This window comes from Narcine bancroftii, chromosome 6 (genome assembly GCF_036971445.1).
Source record: "Narcine bancroftii isolate sNarBan1 chromosome 6, sNarBan1.hap1, whole genome shotgun sequence".
Taxonomy (NCBI): domain Eukaryota; kingdom Metazoa; phylum Chordata; class Chondrichthyes; order Torpediniformes; family Narcinidae; genus Narcine; species Narcine bancroftii.
Window position 1 is genome coordinate 15799454 of NC_091474.1, and position 22768 is coordinate 15822221.

At 42.7% G+C, this 22768-nt stretch overlaps 1 protein-coding gene across 4 annotated transcripts in view; it reads left to right on the plus strand.

Moving 5' to 3' along the window:
* manbal (mannosidase beta like) overlaps window positions 1-22768 on the plus strand; it is a 41656-nt gene that overhangs the window by 15810 nt on the left and 3078 nt on the right. Inside the window, exon 3 of one of the 4 annotated variants that reach the window (XM_069884106.1) lies at window positions 13777-13829. The exons of the other annotated variants lie outside the window; for them this stretch is intronic. Within the exon in view, the coding sequence (XP_069740207.1) occupies window positions 13777-13829 (53 nt within the window). The remainder of the gene's footprint in view (window positions 1-13776; window positions 13830-22768) is intronic. 4 annotated transcript variants of the gene reach the window in all.

Consider the following 22768-nt stretch of genomic DNA (forward strand, 5'->3'; position numbering starts at 1 on the left):
CCACTTATTGGTAGTGCAAAAAAAAGCTACACAGTGTATACATATAAACAAGTAAAGAAATATAAACAAACTGACTGTACAATATAGTGAGAATTTTTAAAAAATCAATAAAGTGAGAGTCCTTAAATGAGTCCCTGATTGAGTTTATTGTTGAGGAGTCTGATGGTGGAGGGGGAGCAACTGTTCCTGAACCTGATGGTCTGAATCTTGTTGCACCTAGACCTCTTTCCTGATGGTAGCAACGAGATCCGAGATTGATGATTGCGGCTGCACTCCAACGGCAGCGTTCCCTGTAGATGTTCTTGACAGTAGTGAAGGTTTTGACTGTGACGTCCTGGGCTGCGTCCACTACCTTTTGGAGGGCTTTACACTCAGGGGTATTGTTGTCCCTGTACCAGACCATGATGCAGCCAGTCAGCACACATTCCATCTGTAGAAATTTGCCAGGGTCCTATCAAACCAAAGGTGCCGCTGTAGAACTGTAGCAGCAATGCTGCTGCTGGTATAGACTCACGGGGCACGAGAGAGCAGAGATCAAGCGCTCCTACGGAGTCCTGCCACCCAGTCAATGGCTGTTGGCTCTGAAAAGACTTTAAACGGCCCGTTGAAGGAGCTGACGGGGTGGGGGGTTTTATTTGAAATCCTGCAACAGCAGGTCTACACCCAAAATGGCGGTGCTTATTAATTGGCAGCATTCACGAGGGGTTGCAGATTCCAGGGAAGCAGAGGGCTGCAACAGGGCACCAGAGGATGGGAACATCACCCTCCGTCGGAGAGGGAGAAGCAGAGGAGACGACCCAGAAAGATGGTGACCACAGCGGCGGACCAGTGGCTCTAAGGCTGAGGGACCAGTGCATGCGGGGGCTGCTGGAGACTCGAAGCGAGGAACCCGCGGAAAATGCAGGCTGCTGGAGACTACGGTCAGGAGACTGCTGGAGACTGGCTCAAACCGGCTGGAGGGGTACCGATATCGGAGATATCGGAACCGGGATGCGTGAGGGCGCTGAAGGGTTCCTGACCATGCCAGAGGTTCAGATCTGGAGCTCGGGTTCAGATCTGGAGCTCGGGTTCAGATCTGGAGCTCGGGTTCAGATCTGGAGCTCGGGTTCAGATCTGGAGCTGGAATCTGTGTGACTGCAGATCTACGGACATTTGGTGACTCTGGGGGGGCCTCTCTTTTGCTTCTCTCTCTCAAGACTGTAAGTCGAACTGTAAGAGGCGCTTAGGCAATTCCTGCCGGTGACGAATCTGTCTGCTTTGCAGCAGGCAAAAAGAAATTTCATGTAATATAACACTGCTTTATTACTATGATAATAAATTGAATCTTGATCTTGAACTTCTGAATCCGGGGCTGTCGGTAAGGAGTTTGTACGTTCTCCCTGTGTCTGCGATGGTTTCCTCTGGGTGCTTAGTTTCCTCTCACCCTTCACAGGGTAGTAGGTAAATTTGGGTATTTGGGCAGTACAGGCTCATGGGCTGAAAGGGCCTGTTACCGAGCTCTATGTCTAAATTAATCAAATTAAATTTGCAGTTTTTTCATTAGTATTTTAGTTTTGTTTTATTTTATTTGATTTTGTTTCATTATTTTCCTTATGCTTTATTTTGATGTTAACATTTTTTGAACAGGAAACAAGTTACACTTTTGACATCGGGATTAATTAGTGGTGTTCCTTAGATGCTGTCGGTTTACTCCTTGTTCTGTGAGTGGGGATTATTCTGTCCTGCCCTTTCCCCCAATGTTCTGCCATTACAATACACAAGGCAGTATTTATTTTGTCGAACCTGTGGGCGGCACGGTTGACGTAGCGATTAGTGAAATGCCTTTACAGCGCCAGTGATCAGGACTGGGGTTTGAATCCCGCGCTGTCTCTAAGGAGTTTGTATGTTCTCCCCGTTCCTGTGGGGGTTTTCCCAGGGTGGGGGGGGGAGTGGGGTGCTCTGGTTTCCTATCCCCATTTGAAACGTTCCGGGGGTGCATGTTAATTAGTTGTAAATTGGACTGCTCGGACATGTGGGCTGAAATGGCCTGTTAACATGCTGTATGTCTAAATTAAATATTAAATCCTTGCTTGAGAACATGACAAAACAAAAGGCAGCATCCTTGAATGGTACACTAGTCTGTGTACGGATGGTAAATTTAGACATGCACACAGCACAGTAACGGCCCCTTTCGGACTACAGGCCCGTGCCGCCCAATTACACCTAATTGACCTACAACCCCCGAACGTTTTGAACAGTGGAAGGAAACTGGAGCACTCGGAGGAAATTCACGCAGACACGGGGAAAACGTGCGAACTCGTTACAGACAGCGCCAGATTTGAACCCCGATCCCAGTTGCTGACGCTGTAACACCACTGCGCTAACCACTACACCAACCATGCCTCCCTTTGCCATACAATTTGTACAGAGGGCATACATTTGTGACTGCTGAGAACTTCATCCCAAATGACACAGAGTTGCATTGCACAAGGCTAAATTGTTCTTCTTATCTTTGGAATTTATTAGTGAGCTGTTATAGCTGAAAGAGATGTGCTTTTATAGATTAATAGCCATTTCCTTTACCAAAGTCATTACATTCCAGAAAGAGCTTGCGAGTTCAGACCCATCTGAATATTGTTTCATGGATGTCACCCAGCTGCATTTTCATGCTCGGGCGCTAAGTTGCTTTATTAAATTATGATACTTTTTTTTCAGCAGTTTGACAGTGGAATTATGTTGACGGATAAACTGGAAATCAATAGGGCAAACATGGATAAATCTGCTTACAAAATAGACCAGTCTTTCAGGCATAAAGCATTTTTTTCCAATTGTACTTCAAAAGGCTTTTTGCCAGCAAGTGTACATTTCCACAAATAGAGAAATATTTGACAGGCACTGTTTTTATAATAATGGTTTAACCATGTTCCAACTTGCACATCAGTAGGAATGCCTATCTCATCATTCATTGGATTGAAATAAGATTAAAATAAAATTATTCATGCTTTCCAGTGATACCACAGGAGTCCTGAAAGAGCAAGATTAATAGTACTGCATCTATTTGGGGATGTATTGTTTTGGGGCGAGGGGGGAAAAAGACTCGATCTAATATACTCTGTAAAAGGGGACGAATGATCCCCTGTATTGTTTGAGATGCACGAGTCTAAAAATCCAAAAAAAATTCAAAAAAGGAGGAAGGTTAATGCCGTATCATGTAATAATCAGAAAAATTGACATCTTTATTTTGGTTTTGAAGCAGTTTAATTGATTGCTGCTTAATTTAAACTTTGCCTTCATGGTAATAAGCTATTTTCTTGATTTCTTCCACAAAAATGGATCATTGTATCTGGATTTGGATTGCATGTGGAAAGAATATTTTCAATTACATTTGCAGTTTTCCTCTAGGTGGCAGCTGCCTTTCATTTTCTATCTATTCCCCACAATCAAAAATTTTTATTCATTTTTAATTTTATTTCTTCTCTGCCTTGATTTGCAGAACTGCATTGTTCAGTAGATATATTTATTTCCATAACTATTTTCTGCATGATGGATCTAGCAATTGTTAAACTATTCAACTATAAGGAACATACCAGCGTGATCTGTTAGTGTCTCTCGACAGGAATCCTTCAGCAGGAATAAATGAATTAATTAAGTACTGGAAGCATTGGTTCATAATACCCCCTATCCATCCTCTTGTGTTATTAATGAGGGACTGTTGTAATTAAGTCATTGGTACTTTTAATATAATTTTAGATGTAATTTATCAAATTAATAGTCCATTCTGACTTGAAGATTTTTTTTCCATTCATAACATTCGAGAAAGAGATTTCTGTCCCATCATTACCTTCCTTGTTTCCCAACAGACTCACTAGTACATTTAAAAATCAACTATATTTGATTTGTACAGTTGCAATCAATGCTCAGGAACATAATCCTGTCTGGATGTGGCCTTTTTTGGTCTTGTCAGGGCAGGCCCCCCCCCTTGCAATCACAATTTTTAAAAAAAGTTGAGAGGAGTAAAACATGAAAGTTTGCAGACATCGTGGTTGAAATAAAAACAGCGCTGGAGAAACTCAGCGGGACAAACTGTGTCCTTTCTAGACCAAAGATAAAGATACATAACCAACAATTTGGGCCTGAGCCCTTTGACCAGCGGTCAAACAGTGTAATGTAATTAGAATGTACTGAGAACAGTAACATGTGAATGCACTTTGGATATTTGCAAATGTTCTGAATAACTTGACATTTCCAAATTGACCTCAGTCATTAATTTTAGCTGAATTATCTGTCCTCGCTAAGGAATTGTTCCTGAGATGTGGAGGGTAATCATGAACGTCAGGGAGCAGTGACAGCGGAGAATCTTTACAAATATTCACTGTAAGGGCCTATCCCTTTCGTACATTTCAGAAATTGACTCAAAAATGATTTGGAGCTCAGTCTCAGGACATATGCATGTTCTGCCATGGTCTCTGCAGGGTTGCTGGATGGCTAAACCTCACAGGATCTGGGCCTTGGAATGGATTGACAATAGCTGAGTAGTTTCCCATTTGTCCACATGGATAAAGAAAAACTCCAGCTTTTGAAGCACATGAGGTGACCATAAAGTCTCCGGTGAATCCTTTCACAGATCAATCCAGGTGAACTAAATGTAATTTTTTCTTGGTACTGTGTGCCTTGCTATAGTATGCCAGGTGCTCTTTGGTGAGTAAGGGATTAATTAAGGTGGTATGTGTGTAAATATAATTTTATATGTAATTTATCAAATTAATAGTCCATTCTGACTCGAAGATTTTTTTTCCATTCATAACAGTTGTATTAGGAGATTCAAATCTTTATTTAAACTAGGGTTTACTTTTCACTATCAGCTAAAATCAGCTTTTTTTTCCACAAATTTTCCATTCTGCATTTGGCAAACTGAAGAGAAAATATATCTGTCTCAAGGCAAGCAAGCTGAGAAATTTGAGATGCGTAGAGACTAGCCATTCTCAACGGGGCTGCAGCACATATAAATAAAAGCCTTGAAAGAAAAATTCTGAGAGATGTCAGAAACAAAATCAAATACACGCCAACAGTAGCAGGGCTTGCAGGTCATTATATCCTACAAGGCAAAAACCTAATGTCATAAGTGGGCTGTGATGCTTCACTTCCCCTTGAGCTTGAACACCTGTTTTGCTAGTTTTGAAAAGAAGAATTCAACTGTAACTGAGAGAATACTTGAAGAAACTGGTGATAACTCTCTGAGATGGAACATCTTTCGAGGGTGAACTCTCGTAAGGCATCAGGCCCAGATGCCGTACCTGGCAGGATGCTGAAAATCGGTGCCAACCAACTAGCTGGAGTGTTCGCAGACGTTTTCAATCTCATTGCTGCAGTTGCTGGATGCTTCAAAAGGGCATTAATCATATTGGTGCCCAAAAGAGTAGGGTGAGCTGCCTCAGTGAATATAAAGGTTCCATGATTGTCATTTACTACTACTTTTAAATGAAACATACATGAAATTCTTTAATTTTTGTCTCCATTAAGGTAGACAGAGAGTTGCCACTTGCCCAGTGCCCCTCACAGAGACCTACAGCACCTGATGTTCAAGTACTGACCAGTCCTGATGACCTTCCCTTCAAGTACTGACCAGTCCTGAGCCTGCTTAGCTTCTGAGATAGACAATCTCAGTGTTTTTATCACCCAGAAGCATTCACAGCTACTGTAATGAAATGCTTTGAGAGGTTGGTCATGGCCAAAATTAACTCTTACCCAAGCAAAGACCTGGACCCACTGCAATTTGCCTACCACCACCATCGCTCCACAGCACATGGAATCTCATTGGTTCTCCACTCAGCCCCGGATTACCTAGACAACAGCAATATGTACATCAGGCTGCTTTTCATTGATGACAGCTTAACATTCATTACCATTATCCCCTCAGAACTGCAGCAAGCTTCAAAACCTGGGCTCTGTACCCCACTCTGCAACTGGATCCTCGACTTTCTCATCTGAAGATCTCAGACAGTGCAGATCGGTAACAGCATCTCCTCACTAACAGTCAACCTCAAGAAATGTGTGCTTAGCCCACTGTTCTATTCTCTCTACACCCAGGAAAGAAGTATGGAAGAAACCAAAACTTTTTGAGCAGATTCATAGCTGGGAGAAGGGGGATCTGGGAATAGACCAAACTGACGTTTACCCAATCCTGAAATGGAGAGGTATGGTAGACTGATAATTTTGAAACAAAATTTAGTATTTCGGCTCATGTATTAGCTTCAGTGATAAAAATTCACCTAACAATTGTTCCATGTAAGAATTCCTTTTGTTTTCCTTGCCATGTCTGCAAAAAATAGAGATAACCCTTCCTCCTTGAATTAGTATTACAGTAAAATCCCTGGTATCCGGTACCTGAGGATTGGTCGATGCCAGATAAGTGTATTTTCTGGTTGCTTGAGACTTACTCTTGTAATCCCTAACACACCCGTATTATGAATAAACAGTTCAATGAAAAGACAAAAATACTATAATCTACTCGCACTGAACAATCTTCACTTACATGAATGTATAAATCTTTAAGCATTTTACTTTATTTTCAGTTGTATTCTTTAAAAACATTTAACCATCACTGAATCTGCAGATTCCTGCCCCTCCACAGAGCCACCCAAAAGATGAATATGAGCATTATGGATAACTAACCCCACCTCCCTCCAAAGTTTACAGATAAAGCCTCTGACTGGGGTGTCTCTTCCTAATCTGGGATAAGGAGGCCCTTTAAGATAGTCACCCCAATGACGAACAGCATCAACCAACTCTTCATTCTGGGCGACGCCATTGCAGTTTCACACAACTTTATTTAAACAGCTGCTATGAGCACAGCCCTGCCAAGGGACTCCGCTGGCTGAATATTTGCACCCATCTTCTCCAGAGGTTTATGCGTCACTTCAAAGAACATTTACAATTTTAAACTCGCATTATTATTTTATTCTTATTTATTTTAATTTATTTATTTTCCTTGTTTTTTTTTGGCCGGATGCTTGAATACTAGTTACCCAGGGTTTTACTGTATTGGGACCATTTGCAAAATCTGTCGTCTCTTCATCTTCAAGTGCCAATTATACAAATTTCCCCATTCTGTATAATCAAGGCAGTCGATGTGAGGAAATACTTGCCATCATTAGTTATTTCCAGTAGCAACCAGATAACATGTCCCCTAATTTTTTCTTTGGCTTGGCTTCGCGGACGAAGATTTATGGAGGGGGTAAAAAGTCCACGTCAGCTGCAGGCTCGTTTGTGGCTGACCAGTCCGATGCGGGACAGGCAGACACGATTGCAGCGGTTGCAAGGGAAAATTGGTTGGTTGGGGTTGGGTGTTGGGTTTTTCCTCCTTTGCCTTTTGTCAGTGAGGTGGGCTCTGCGGTCTTCTTCAAAGGAGGCTGCTGCCCGCCAAACTGTGAGGCGCCAAGATGCACGGTTTGAGGCGTTATCAGCCCACTGGCGGTGGTCAATGTGGCAGGCACCAAGAGATTTCTTTAGGCAGTCCTTGTACCTTTTCTTTGGTGCACCTCTGTCACGGTGGCCAGTGGAGAGCTCGCCATATGTCCCCTAATATACCAAAATGATCCCTGTTATTTTGCTTAGACTGTGAATGAAATAAATGCAGCAAAACTTATCATTTAATTTCTCCTTTAAGTACCTGTTACGGCTGATTAACACGTTTAAAGCGATGATTACTAACAAAATAAAGGATTCTTTGTGTCGAATATTTATTTTGTTCTGCATTTTAACACCTTGTGATTACAGAAATTAAAGTACAGTGCATCCAGATGAGAGACTATTCACAGTTTTAGCTGACTTGGAATAAAAATTAATCAGTTTGTTGCTAGGCTCTGCAGTCATGACTAAGGTGGAGGAGTGGAAACCATCTGAAGCTCTCTGGCTGCTTCTCATTCCAATCCAGTTACAATTTAAATTGGCTTGAATAAAAAGAGATTTATTTTTGAACGCTGACACTTCTAGTAGAATGCTTGCCGACAAAACTTCTGCTTGCAGTTCGAGAAGATCAGTTTGACATGAATTGAATGCTCTGAGTGTTCATTATTATTTTCATAGATTCATATAGCCTTGAAACAGACCTCTTTGGCCCCAATGTTCATGCCGACCAAACTATCCTATTTACTCCCATTTGGCCCCTATCCCTCTAAACCTTTCCTGTCTGAGTACATTTTGAAGGACATAATGATCCCTGCTCCTACCACTTCCTCTGGCAGCTTGTTCCAGATACCCTCAACTTTCTGTGTGAAGAAGGTACCCCCCTCGGGTCCCGTTTAAATCATTTCCCTTAAATCCATGCCCTCAGGGGCGGCACGGTTAGGATAGTGGTTAGCGCAAAGCTGCCACAGCGCCAGTGATTGGGGTTCGAATCCAGCGCTATCTGTAATGTGTTTGTATGTTCTCCCCATGTCTACATGGGTTTCCTCCCATCATTCAAAACGCACCACAGGTGGAGTTCAGTTTGGCATAATTGGGGGGCATGGGCTCGTGGGCCGAAATGACCTGTTATCGCACTGTATGCCTAAATTTAAATATGGTTTTAGATTCCCCTACCCTGGAAAAAGGGCCATGACTACGTACCTCATCTATGCTCCTTGTGATTTTATAAACGCCTGAGGCCTTCCCTTGGCTTCCTCTGCTCCAGGGAGAAATATCTCTCCTGATGATTGAAGCCTGTAAACCTTTTCTGCACCTTTTCCATCTTAGTGACATCTTTTGCATTGCAGGGACCAAAACTACACATAGTGTGGCCTCACCAGCGTCGTGCAGGGTCGTAGAGGATATTTCTTCTCCTGCACTCAATGTCTGATCAATGAAGGTAAATGTGCCCAAATGCCTTCTTCAACCACCCCCCCCCCCCCTTTTCCACTGACATTGTCACTTTCATGGAGATATGTACTGATACCCGAAATCTCTTTGTTCTCCAATATTCCTCAGATCCCTACCATTCACCATACAAAGTGCAACATCTCTTGTCTAAGTCAAGTTCCTCGTGTTTGGTGATGCTCTGGAAGTTAGACTCTGGTGTGTTTCAGGTGGTCTCAGCTGATGTGATTGAAGGTGACCTTTGCCATCTAACACCAGAATGTGATACCTGCTTTAAAATGTTCAGTGTACCAAGTTAGAACAGCTGAAACGACTTAGTATATACAAGACTATCCCCAAAGTACTTATCAAATCATATAGACTCTGTGGTGCGAATAGTCCAGTAACTTTTTTTTAAACTTTAGACATACAGCACGGTGACAGGACATTTCGACCCACGAGTCTGTGCCACCCAATTTACACCCCATTAACCTACACTTTAAAAAGAACGGTGGGAGGAAAACCCACGCAGATACGGGGAAAATGTACAAACTCCTGACGGACAGCGCAGGATTCGAACCCCAGTCTGGTCCTGATCTCTGCCGCTGTAAAGGTGTTGCGCTAACTGCTAAGCCAACCGCGCTGCCCTAAGTCCTCTTGTAATAACTTCAATGGCCTTTAAAGAAGGTGCAGGGAAGGAAGTTGATAGAAGAGGGGGGAAAATGTCTAAAAGCAGGAGAGATTAAATAGGAAAAAAGGATCACATCAAAGGGAGACAGTTATCTGACAAGTCAATATATAAACCTGTAACCTCTTACCTGTTTGTCTGTGCTCCTCCCTCTTCCCCTTCCGCCTCCCCGCACCTTTTTATTCAGACACCTGCCTTGATGCAGGTTTCAGGCCCAAAATGTTGGTTATGCTTCATTTCATGTAGATGCCGTGTGACCCGCTGAGTTTCTCCAGCACTTTTGTGTTTTGTGCAACTTGTAAACTTAGTTGCCAAAGAAGTTAAATGACATTCACAAGTTCATCATTAACCCTTTAGGCCTACAAGAAAAATTGGAGCAATGGTTAGAACCAGAAATTGGGAGCTTGCCTAATGAAGAAGTGAGGACATGGCATCACTAATGGTGCCTGTCTGCTTTACAGCAGGAAGAAGGCATTTTCATGTAATATTTCATGTTCTATTACTTGACAATAATCAAGTCGATTGTCATCTGATTGCTGAAATGTAACCCAATGAAACACTGTTCTCCGGCCCTCAGTGCAAAATACACAGGCACACATCCAGACAAACAATACATATGCTGGATAAGTATCCATTTATTGCTTCATGACTGAGAGTCTCGGATGGTTAATGTGAGCGGTTCTTTTGTTTAACATTCTCAGGATCTGGCTCTGATACTCTCTCTCTTTTCTGACGGGAGCAGCTGAAAGATGCTGTGTGCAATAGAGAAGTCTTGAATCTTAATGACCAGTAAGTCCTTATTTGCAATTTAGAAGAAAGATCATCTGGTGAGACAGTCAATCCTACAGGGTGGGAATCGACAGGACCAGGAGAGGAAGACAAAAAATAGGAAAAAGATATGAAAGGGATACCACTGAGGGGTAAAAATGGTTTTAAACAAAGAGCATGGAGTTTGAGGAGGTTGACTGTCGGACAAAACTGATTTTAAAATCCTCGTGTTGCGGCTGAATCCTGAGTCGCCTCAGCTCTGGGTCGCTGGCCACAATCAACCTGACACCCCACTCCTATGCCTGAGCTCGCTTGAGCATATCTCAGCGCCCTTCTGCATCCAAGTTGAGTGTAAATATCCAAACCTGAGCAGTGCAGAGAGGAAGCCCACCCAGTCTGTGTCAGATGTGGGCAGAGCTTTGAGGGCATGGATGTATTTTTTTAAAGTAGTTTTTTTTTCCCTATTGCCTCCTAAACCTATGCCCCAGAGTCCTGTTTGAATAGAATGGAGCTTGGGATAGGATCTGGGAGCCATTTTGTCCCTCTCTTCTACACTTTCTCCACCTATCTCCCATCTCCCTCTCATAAAGAGACACCTGCCTGCACATGCCGTGATCGAAGGCATTTTCAGAAACCAAATTAAAAACACAATGCTGGAGAAACTCAACAGGTCAAACAGAGTACTCTTATATAGCAACATTTTGGGCTTGAGCCCTTCATAAACGTAATTTAATGACTGAACGCTGGCAGTTCTAAATAGCTTTTAAGACTTGAACAAACATCCTAACTCCCAACTGTGCCAATTGCCAAACAATGTCAGAGTGTATTTTGGAAACGTCACCTGAGGCCTTGTCATCATTTGGACCCCGCTGATGTGGAGGGCGATCGAGAGCGGCCCAGGGAATTGCGGTGGGAAGTCGGAAGCAGTGATTCTGGACAGGGACCCACAAGGTGAGATCAAGTCCTGCAGATGGAAGTTTTGAAATAAATGAAGCCCCCTCTGAAAATAGAGCTGTCAATAATAATTTACTTTTTCAACAAACGCATGTGCAATAATTTCACTTAACATGTGTGTTTTAATTTTTCTTTAAATTTTAGATTGTTTATTATCATCTGATTGTACATAAACAGTCCGAAGAGACCGTGGTCTCCAGACCATGGTGCACGCACATAAACACACAATCTTCTTCTTCTTCGGCTTGGCTTCGCGGACGAAGATTTAGGGAGGGGTAAAAGTCCACGTCAGCTGCAGGCTCGTTTGTGGCTGACAAGTCCGATGCGGGACAGGCAGACACGGTTGCAACGGTTGCAGGGGAAAATTGGTGGGTTGGGGTTGGGTGTTGGGTTTTTCCTCCTTTGTCTTTTGTCAGTGAGGTGGGCTCTGCGGTCTTCTTCAAAGGAGGTTGCTGCCCGCCGAACTGTGAGGCGCCAAGATGCACGGTTTGAGGCGATATCAGCCCACTGGCGGTGGTCAATGTGGCAGGCACCAAGAGATTTCTTTAGGCAGTCCTTGTACCTCTTCTTTGGTGCACCTCTGACACGATGGCCAGTGGAGAGCTCACCATATAACACGATCTTGGGAAGGCGATGGACCTCCATTCTGGAGACGTGACCTGCCCAGCTAGGAGCCGTAGGTGATGCTGGTAGAGGACCCATGATTCGGAGCCGGACAGGAGTGTGGGTATGACAACGGCTCTGTATACGCTAATCTTTGTGAGGTTTTTCAGTTGGTTGTTTTTCCAGACTCTTGTGTAGTCTTCCAAAGGCGCTATTTGCCTTGGCGAGTCTGTTGTCTATCTCGTTGTCGATCCTTGCATCCGATGAAATGGTGCAGCCAAGATAGGTAAACTGGTTGACCGTTTTGAGTTTTGTGTGCCCGATGGAGATGTGGGGGGGCTGGTGGTCATGGTGGGGAGCTGTCTGATGGAGGACCTCAGTAATAATCAAAATAAATATATCCTCTATCAGTAAGCCTCCTGTCTCGGAGTATAATCTTGGACCTCACCATTCAGACTTTCTTTTCCTCACTAATACTTTATTTATCTATTGGTTAAACTTTATCTAAATATTGGATCTGGGAATTGATGCATGTTCCCCCTTCCACCCCCTCCCCTCCTGCCCTCCAAAGACATGCAAATTACAACAGCGGGCATCTATTTGTTTCTGACCTTGGCATCAGATAAGTCTAATGTGTTCTGCTTTCTGTACAAAAGAGACTTTGTTTTGTTCGCGGATCGTGAGGCAAACCATCATGATACAATTTGAAATATGGCCATTTGGATCTCCACTCTTTTATCCTCTGCCACCTTGCTGATGTAATGTTTCGCTCCTCATTTCTGCAAAGTACTAACTTATTTTTGATCCGCTGCCCAACATTAAACCCTCTCCAGTATCTCATCAGAAACACATCCTATTTATAAAAAAAAGTTCATTAGTTTCTCAGCCTTCCAATAAAATCAGGGTAGAGGATGCTGGTGCCCTGTTACAGCATCCCTTTCTATCACTGCTTTATCTACCTATTCAATGATTTCCATTTTCAATAACTGTAGGCTCCACAGCGCCTTTGTTTTGATGTAAAAGAAAAAAAAAAGTGTTCTAGAGACATAAGATGCTGTAATCTGGAGTAAAAGGTGCATTGCTGGAGAAGGAACAGATCAGGCAGCATCTGAGTGATGGAAGAGAGCAGGAATAGATGAAAGTTATAATGAGTTATGAAATGGAGAGTCTTTCCTGGACCCAACACACTAAAGGAATCATGAAGGAAGCACGTCAGGAGTAGAGACCCTGACACCAGAAACCCTGGCAAATTTCTAAAGATGTGTGGTGGAAAGTGTGCAACACAGTCTGATATGGGGAAATCAATTCCCTTGAGCATAAAGCCCTGCAAAAGGTAGTGGACGCTGCCCAGGACATCGCAGGCAACACCCTCCCCACCATCGAGAACATCTACAGGGGACGCTGCCGTCAGAGAGCAGCCGCCATCACCAAGGTTCCAAACCGCCCAGCACGTGCTCTGTTCTCACTGCTGCCATCAGGAAAGAGGTATAGGTGCCACAGGACTCGCACCACCAAGCTCAGGAACAGCTGCTACCCCTCCACCGTCAGACTCCTCAACAATAAACTCAATCAGTGACTCATTTAAGGACCCTTACTTTTGCACTTTATTGATTTTATTTTGCCCTCTCTGTATTGCACAGTCAATTTGTTTATATTTCTTTATTTGTTTACATGCGCACATTGAGTACTGTTGTTTTTGCACTACCAATAAGTGGTATTTCTGCCTCATCTGCAGGAAAAGTAATTTCATGGTTGTATGTGATGTCATGTATGTACTCTTGACAATAAATCTGAAATCTGAAAAAAAAAATCTGAACTGTGTAGGCTGGACCATAGAACTGAAAGATCCATGGGGAATTTTATCACAAAGATTGAAATCTACGTGCTGAGGTTAAGTGAGAGTGGATTGAGGGAACTAATTTTTTTCTCTCACTCTCTTGAAATTACTGTAGATGCTGCAAATGAAATGTACTAACATGGATTTGCAGCTGAACATCGCTCGGAGGTCAGTTTTCTTAAATTCTCCACTCTCATCTTTAAAGGGAGGGTAGGTGCAGTGGTTCGTACAAACAGTGCTTGTATTTTGAGTTCTTCAGGTTTTGTTTTATTCCATAAGGTGAAGACAGGAAGGCCTAATGAAAAGATTGCAATCACAGCTGTGGTGTTTGATACAAAAGCAGCAGGGTGCAGATATTCTGGATTCACTGCAATGGCAGCTGCAGTACAACTGTTCCCCCAGAGCCGGGCGTTCCTGACTTCAGTCCCACTCCTGAGTGAAAGCTCATTCTGGGAACTGTATTTTGTAACTTCATTTAGTAACATAAAATAAAGGGTTTTTTTTTCCCCCTCCAGTTTTCAGTCTGTCTCATCTCAAAAGACACCATCATTTCTTATGAAGATATGATTTAATTGGCTGTTTTTAAAAAAAAAAGTGCTTGGAATATCCCAAAAAGGATATGATAGGTACTGAGTCATTTTCCATTCAGTATGCTGGCCATTTGTACAAATAGACTAAGTGTACTCTGTACTGTGACTTGAATGGCCTCACTACTTTGCACTCTCAAAGGTACATTGAGATTGTGAGACTGAATAGGGAAAATCGAGAGAAAACAATTAATAATTAACTAACTACAGTAAAAAAAAACTATCCGGCACCTATGGGAATTGGTAGATGCCGGATAAGTGACCTTGCCGGTTGCTTGAGTTTACGGGCTGCGAGATTGGTGAAATGACCTCTGGGGGGGGGGGGGGCACCAATTTTAAGCTTTAGTATTTTTCACCTATTTACTTCTTGCGATTATTTTTTTTGCTGTTTGCTTGAGGCTGGCGGTTACTTGAATCCCAGATAATGGGGATTTTACTGTATTCCGTTTTCAGAATGTGCTTTAATTTATTTTTATGTTAAAATCATTGCAACAAGCCTCACAAGTCTGTTGCTTATCAATTAGAGTTCTTTGAGATGACTGGCACGTAACTTCTTTTGAGATGGGTAGTTTGTATTCATGCCTCGCCTAGAGATTTTAAACTGAAAGAAATCTCAGTCTGTCCACATGCCTCAGACTGTAAGGCAGTGGGGAAGATGAAGTGTGAAAGCGATGTAAGCTCATTGCTCTGACCCTCCCTGAGCCACGTGTGTCGAGATTCCAATGGAAGTAACCAACTTGGAATGCAGTGCCTTCTGCCCCTCCCATACCCCTCTGCAGATATTAATTAACTCCATTGTCTCAAAGCCAATATCCAAATGTAACTCAACAGCTTTATCTCTGTCCTGACCAGAGCCCTGGAAGCTAGCCCAGAAATCGAGTTGGTGTCTTGTAACCTGAACCTAACTTTGTAGCAATATCGTGAGAAAGTAAAGGGAAATTCCTACCAGCAGATTGCACAGTTCAAGGACATTTAGAATGCCAAATCACTTGCTGAAATGTGGCAACTCCAAGGACTTTGAAAAAGGGTTAGATTTAGCTTTTTTTCACTTTGATAGACAGTAACCACATGACACGTGTTTCTTGGATCAAATGTATTTTTTTATAGCGCTTCCTTATTTCTTCATCTTAAGAAGTTTAAAGTTGTGAGCAATGCGGAGCCTTGGTTAGCAAGGCTGCCATGAAACCACACCTACAGTCTTGTTAATTTGGCCATCCCATCAAATGGAGGTCATACCTCAATGATCTACAGAATTGATTCCATTTGGAAACATTTAGTAAAATGGACCTCTGTGGAAGAAGGGGCCTTCCATTGAAATATGTAAGATTGTGAAGAAGCTGAACAAAATGGTCGCTGGAAGGGGTTCTCCTTAGCTTATGAGAGTTTAAAACGAGAGGACACAGTCTCTGGATAAAGGGCGATGCAGAGGTTAGGAGTTCTTATTCATTTGTTGAATCTTATATTTTTATATTCTGAATGACTGATGGTGTTTCATCATTAAATAGAGGCTGAGGCAGCCTTTAAGGCTTTTGGAATCAACTATGATCTAATTGAATACTCTGGACAACAAATAATTTTCTTCCTGAACACTTTTGGGTGCATTTATGGATTTTGGGCTACTGATCACAAAAGTCACCTTAAAAATGTTCCTATCACGTGTTTTTATTTTAGTTATAACTTTATTTGTGAATTCCTGTCATATTTTAAATCTACTTCAATCGTATGGGTGATATGTTTAGCGTAGCGGTTAGTGCAACGCTGTTACAGTGCCAGCGAATGGGACCGGCATTTGAATCCCATGCTGTCTGCACAGAGTTTGTACGTTCTCCCTGTATTTGCGAGGTTTTCCTCCAGGAACTCTGGTTTCCTCCCACCGTGGCTCAGAGTTGTGGGCCGAAGTGGCCTGTTGCCGTGCTGTATGTCTTTTTTTTTAAGTTTTACTAAACTATGAGGTGCAACATGTCATTGAAAATTAATTTTCTGCATTCGCGCTTGGACGTCTTCCCTGCAGAACTTGGTGCAGTCAGAGACGAACATGGTGAAGGATTTCACCAGGTCATTGTGACCATGGAAAAGCGGTATCAGGGTAACTGGAATCCATCAATGATGGCCGATTATTGTTGGACACTGACACGGGATGCTGAGTACAAGCGAAAATCAACAGCAAAACATTATGCAATCAAGCATGCTAAATTTAAGAAAAAGTTCTTTTAATGTTTCTCCAACTTCCAACGTGATACACCAAATCTGAAATTAGCTTTGTGCTTACCTTGAAGTTGTCTATCATAATCCCTGGTTTTTTTTTCAGGAAGCAAACCTTTTTTTGGTGGAAAAAAAATGTTACGTCTTTGTCTTTGTTCATTTTATGGACGTGGAAAGATTTTAAATTTAAATTTAACAGGCCCACGAGTCCGTGCCTCCCAATTTTACACCCAATTAACCTACACCCCTGGTATTTTTTTTGAACAGTGGGAGCCCCCTGGGAAAAATCCACGCGGACAAAGGGAGAACGTCCAAACTCCTTACGGACAGCACGGGATTCGAACCCAAGTCCCAAGCGCTGGCGCTGCAAAAGCGTTGTGCAAACCACTGCGCCAACCATGCGGCCCCCATTGTTTTGCTTGTTTTCAAACTATTGGATGTAAAACAAAATCAAGGATAATAATCATTCCATGAAGCACAATGTAAATGAGGGAAGATTGTTGGGTGGTTAAAATCAACGCACGCGAACCTGACAAAGGGCTCAGGCCCGAAGCGTTGGTTAGCCTTTACTTCCTATGGAGGCTACATTTCTCCAGCATATTTGGTTTAGGATATTGCTCTGTAGGCTAACCTGTTCATTTTTACCTTTGTTAGTCTCTCACTGAAGTTTATTGTGTGCAGTCTTATCTGCCAATGCAGATTTGCTTCTTCAAATTGATTCTGAATCATCTTTTAAGCATTTGGATGATAAAATATACATATTAGAAATTGTTTCTGACAATATTAATGAATAGAGGCATAACACTTGAATGGCACTGTTACCTAATGCAGGCATTTCAAAAAGCTGATTGCTTCCATCAAAAATAATTGACATATTTTAACATACATCTCCAAATGTTGGAATGTAATTAAGAGTGCTTGTTACATTATTGCTTCGCTCATGACAACAGCATTTCTTGCTGCATTTACTGACTGAGCATTGTAAATTAATGTGAGATGCAGTAAAATCCCTGTTATGCAGAATTCAAGCAACTTGCAAAACAATTGTGGAAAATAAATACAGTATAACTTGATTTTCCAAAATGGCCGGGACTGGGCCTATGTTGGGTAAACAGTTTTTACGGAGAACTGGTCATTTTTTTTAAAACGGCCATTAGCCACAGCAAATCATTTGTATCAATGTTTAAACAGCAACAAACAACAAGGGAAGGCTTTTGAAGCATTAAAATAATGTTTAATTCTCACCCATCACTGTCTTCCCAGCAGCTGCCGCCGATCCCCGACATGTCCCTAGCGTAGCCACAGATACATCCCAACCGCCGTCACCTATACCCAACATGTCCCCATCGCTGCTGCCGATCCCCGACACGTTCCCACCGATGCTGCTGATCCCCGACATGTCCCCACCGCTGCCGCTGATCCCCGGGAAGGCTTCCCGGGCTGGTGGAACACTCTCTGGTGTTTTGGCGGGCTCCTGTCTACCCGGTCACTGGAGCTCCCAATGGCGACGCCTGAGTCTCAACTCTGAATCCTTCCCTATGTGTGTGCAGTAGCAGGCCGAGGGGAGGGTTCAGAGTCGGCGTCAGGAGCTACGTTGTGCCGAGGGGAGGGGAGGGAACACCACTGAGACCGAGGTCCCACTCCTGCCTGGGAGGCCGCTCTCCTTGATGACCAGGGATTCTTCTGACCACTTGCAGCTGGGAGACAGCAGCACGCAATTTGAGAGGGAGAGTGGAAAGAAAAGTCAATGGGGAAGGTAAAGAAGAAATGAAAAGAGAGAGGGGAGAGAGGACAATCGTCGTTATAATTTCATGTCAAGTGATTTTTTTTCAACCAATGAGGTCAGTTCGGCTCCCAAAATTTTTTCAAATAAATGAGGTTATATGCTTCATTTCGGGTATCCCCAATTATCCAAAATTTTTAAAACATTTCAGATAAATGAAGATTTCGGAGAATCCAATTTTGGATAATTAGAGTTCTACTGTAGGTTAAAAAAAAACATGAAAGTTTAAAATTGGTGTGCCTCGCCATTAGTTTGCCAATCACACAAAATACAACTTCAAGCAGCCGGAAAATTCAGTTATCCGGCATATACCAATCCCCATAGGTGCCAGATACCAAAAGTGATAGATACTGTATTCTCTTTGCAGTACTTTCAGCTCTTATTTTCCAGGGAATTCTGCATAGATCTATAGAAGCATCTTCAACTTAATGTTATGTACAACTTAATATTCAAGGACACTGAAGGTTTGTTCAGACCAGTGATACAAGTATATGGAGCAAATTACATTAACCTGTTAAAGCAGGCACTAGAAATAATTTGGCCCTTTGATTAGAGGTCAAAAACTAAATAAGCCTTTAGATATCACTCTAACCAATACAAGAAACCAACTATTGAAAATAGCACAAAGAGAAAGATCATGGAACTTCATCTTATCAGTTGTGTTGAAACAATTTCTTATTGCCTTTTATTCAGGAGATTAGTGTGTCACTCCCGGTAACCTTTAGCTCTTTTGTTGAGATGCAGGAGTAACGTGATGGAGCCATTGTGCATACAGATGCCTAACCTTTTATCCAGAAACCTGAAAACCTGCAGCCTCCAAAAACCAGTGCTTTTTTTCTGTAGATGATATTACACATAAGTAATGTTAATTTCCCGTAATAAATTCTCCGTTTTTAGAGGGAGACCCTACACACCCCCAGTCCCCATCAAAACTGCCCACATCCCTATGGGCACCTTCTCTTACTTTCAGTGGAAAGCTGACGGTCCTCAGCAGCCGGTGGGAGAGAAGCAGGCAGAGTGGTTCCAGCTGCATGGGGGATTATGAGTAACAAAGGCGGCCATTGCTCCTGTATTGAGCCCTCACTACAATCGGTGCAGCGCTCCATAAACTCTAGGCTTGGCAGCACTACATCCCTGTTGCTGTATCTGGAGTTAGATGTGGGGATGAGGGGGTTGTGCCTGAGGGCTGGCCCGACAAGGTGGTGGAGCACCTGAAAGCTGCTGGCGCTTGGCTCCACCGCCCTGAAGGGCCGCACCCTCTTGCAGCTCTGCACCTTGTGTCTGAACTTCTGTCCCGCTTGGCACTGGCTCTGAGCAGCTGATGCTGGCCATCTTTTTGGCTGAGCTCCTGGGCCACCCCACTGCCTCCAACCTCCACCTGATAACACACTGGTTGAGAGTCTCCTGCATGGCGCACGTCAAACCACCGCTCAGCCTGGTCAGCAACCTCCCCACCAGCACTCAGCTTGGCCAGTACCACCACCACCTTAGTCTGGCACTGGCCATGGCAGGTGGTGGGGGCAATGGATGGATGGCCGGAGGGAGCAGGGGAGGGGTGATAGGCAATCAGGGAGGAACCAGACAGTGGTGGCTAGGAGCGAGGCATTTGTTTAAAGGGACTGAAATCAAAATGATTCTGAAATCCGTAAGATTCCGAACAACGGCAGGTGTCCAGTCCTGACGATTCCGTATAAAAATTGGGCACCTGTACTGTGTTGCATGATGTACTGCATGATGTTTCTATCTCAGAAATCCCTTGTCATAATTTGCCCCAAATGCCAAAAATGTTCACCAAAAAGAAAATCCTGCCTTATTTTGGTATATCTCTTTCTTTTATTATCCAGTTTTGGGGTGGAAAATGATACAGGCAAGACATTATTTCTCACTCGATCCTCTGAGGACATTTTACAACTTTCCATGCAAGTGTAGTCATCAAGTCATGGTGCGATTGGTAGGGTGTTCAATCCATGCTGATTTCGGTGAGACTTGGTCAGGCTTCCTGATCACTGCTTTACATTATACAATGGGGAGTTTGAAACTGCAACATAGACTAGGTCCAAGGTAGTTTAAGGTGTTCCTTGTACTCAGTGGCCAACAAATATACCACTGATTGGTTGACTCCAATGAATATAAATTCAATTAATTTTAAATTAATATAAGCTCTGCCAAACAAAAGTCACCCATAAATTGGAGGAGCAACACCTCCTATTTTGTCTGCACACTCTCCAACCAGATGGTGTAACACCGACTTCACTGGTTTCTGCTAGACCATTCCCTGTTCTCCCTCTCTTCCCTGTCCCCCTCTGCTTTCCTCCAGCTCTCCTTCCCCCTTCCCTCTCCATTCTCAGAGCCATAACCACCCCCCCCCCCCACTATTTGCTGTTGTTCCCTACCTCCTGTATCCACCTATTGGCTGGGGGGGGGGGTCCTACACTCTTCCCCCTCTCCTCCACCATTTTGCTAATACCTTTATGAAGTGCTCACACCAGAAATGCTGGTTATCTCTCTTTCTCTTTGTGGTGTAAAGAACACTGTTTGATTTGCCGAGTTTTTCCAGTATTGTGTTTTTCATTTCAATCACAGTGTCCGCAGCCTTTTGCATATTACTTGAACATAAACTCGTTACTTTTCTGCAATTTTGTCCGTCCTATCCACAATTTGGGTCTATTTTTTTTTCCAACGTGAATTTAGAAAGTAAATAAATTTTTGCTCAGGTTAAATTTAGCTGATTTGAATGAGTGGAGAAACTGGCACAACTGCGAGGAAGTGATTTTTAATGGCAATAGGTTAATGAGTAACAAAGACACCATGTTTAAAAACTCTTTGCCGTGGTTTTGAAATATCAAGCAATTCATTTGAAAATGGTATGAAATTCCTTGAGGCAAATGGCAGAGAAATTTGCAGGTTGAATACCTGAATATATATCAGAAGAATGCAGCACAAAATACATCTGAATAATTCTTTGTCATTCTGATCTGAATACCACAGAAAGGTGAAACTAATAAAATACATCTTTAGGTTACATTTAAAAGAAAAATGATCAGCTATTCATGTGGGATTAGAGATTTGTGTCAAGTGATGTTTACAGATTAGATACTACAAAAGCCCAAAATAAAAATAAAACACGAAAGTCTGCAGACACTGTGATTGAAGTAAAAACACAATTCTGGAGAAACTCAGCAGGTCAAACAGTGTATTTTATGTAGCAAAAATAAAGATACATCACTAATGTTCTGGCCTTGAGCCCTTCAGACTTGAGGCATGAGCCCTGTGGGACTGCGCTCTTACCTCCCACCCCCCCCCGCCTCACCAATTTGTTTGGGCGCCTGCCTACATTTTGCTGATACCTAGGTGAAGGCCTCAAGCCTGAAATGGTGGTATCTATCTTTATCTTTGCTATATAAAATACACTCTTTGACCTGGTGAGTTTCTCATTGTATTTTCATTTTTAAATCCCTAAATAAACTGGATTATGGGAGGGGACCAAGGGATTTGTTGGATGGCTGGCCACTTTTTAACAAAGAAGAATTGGTCATTTATTTGTTCTGCCAGGAAGTTGCAGCAGGAATTGTGATACTGATCATTTACCTGCTGGCCATATGTCTGGATTTATGATCAGTAAACAAGATAATCTGATAGTCTTCAAGAAACCAGTGAAGAATATTGAGGAATCTGAGAATCCATCGTCAATTTTTAAGTTTGAGCGCATGTCTTGAGGACTGTGTTAGATTTGGGCTCAATTTTCTTCCCATCCCACAAGAGAGATTCTGGAAATGACAAAACCGCCAAGACTGTTATTGGTTGTGGGTAAAGTTAGGGACAGTTCGTATATAAAAAAATATATGATTGTATGCTCTGTGAATGTATATAAAAGCAAGGATAGACATATTTAATTTACTTTTTTGCTTTTCTTAGTTGATGCGGTATACTCCCAGTCGGTATAAGCGGCAAGGAGCAAATGAGGTTCTTGAGTATAGGAAATTCAAGAAAGGATATTGGGAGGGCAAAAGGAAGGCATGAGGTAGCTCTGGCAGACAATGTGAAGGAAAATCCCAAGGGTTTCTACGGATAAATTAAAATCAAAAGGATAGCAATGGAAAAAAAATGGCCCTCTTGAAGTTCAGAGTGGTCATCTACATAAGGAGCCAAAAAAGTGAGAGATCTTAAATTGATTTGTTGCATTTGCATTTATTTGGGAGACGCACACAGATTCTATAAAAGTGAGGCAAAATATCAGTGAGGTCATTGGACCTTACACAGATTACGGAGGTGGAGATGCTTGCTGTCCATAGGCAAATAAAGGTACAGTAGAAAAATGCCAAAGGCCTGACACATTCAGTTTTATCATCTGTTCTGAGCCCTTACCCCAGTTTATTTCTTCCTTTTATGTGTGTAATTGTACCATTTTATGTAAGTCTTGATAAAAAGATTTGCCTCAGAGCGCTGACTGACCATTTCTACCCATGGATGCTGTCTGACCTGCCGAGTTCCTCCTGCAATACTTTGTCTAGGAAGGAAAAAGAAAGTCCTTTTAC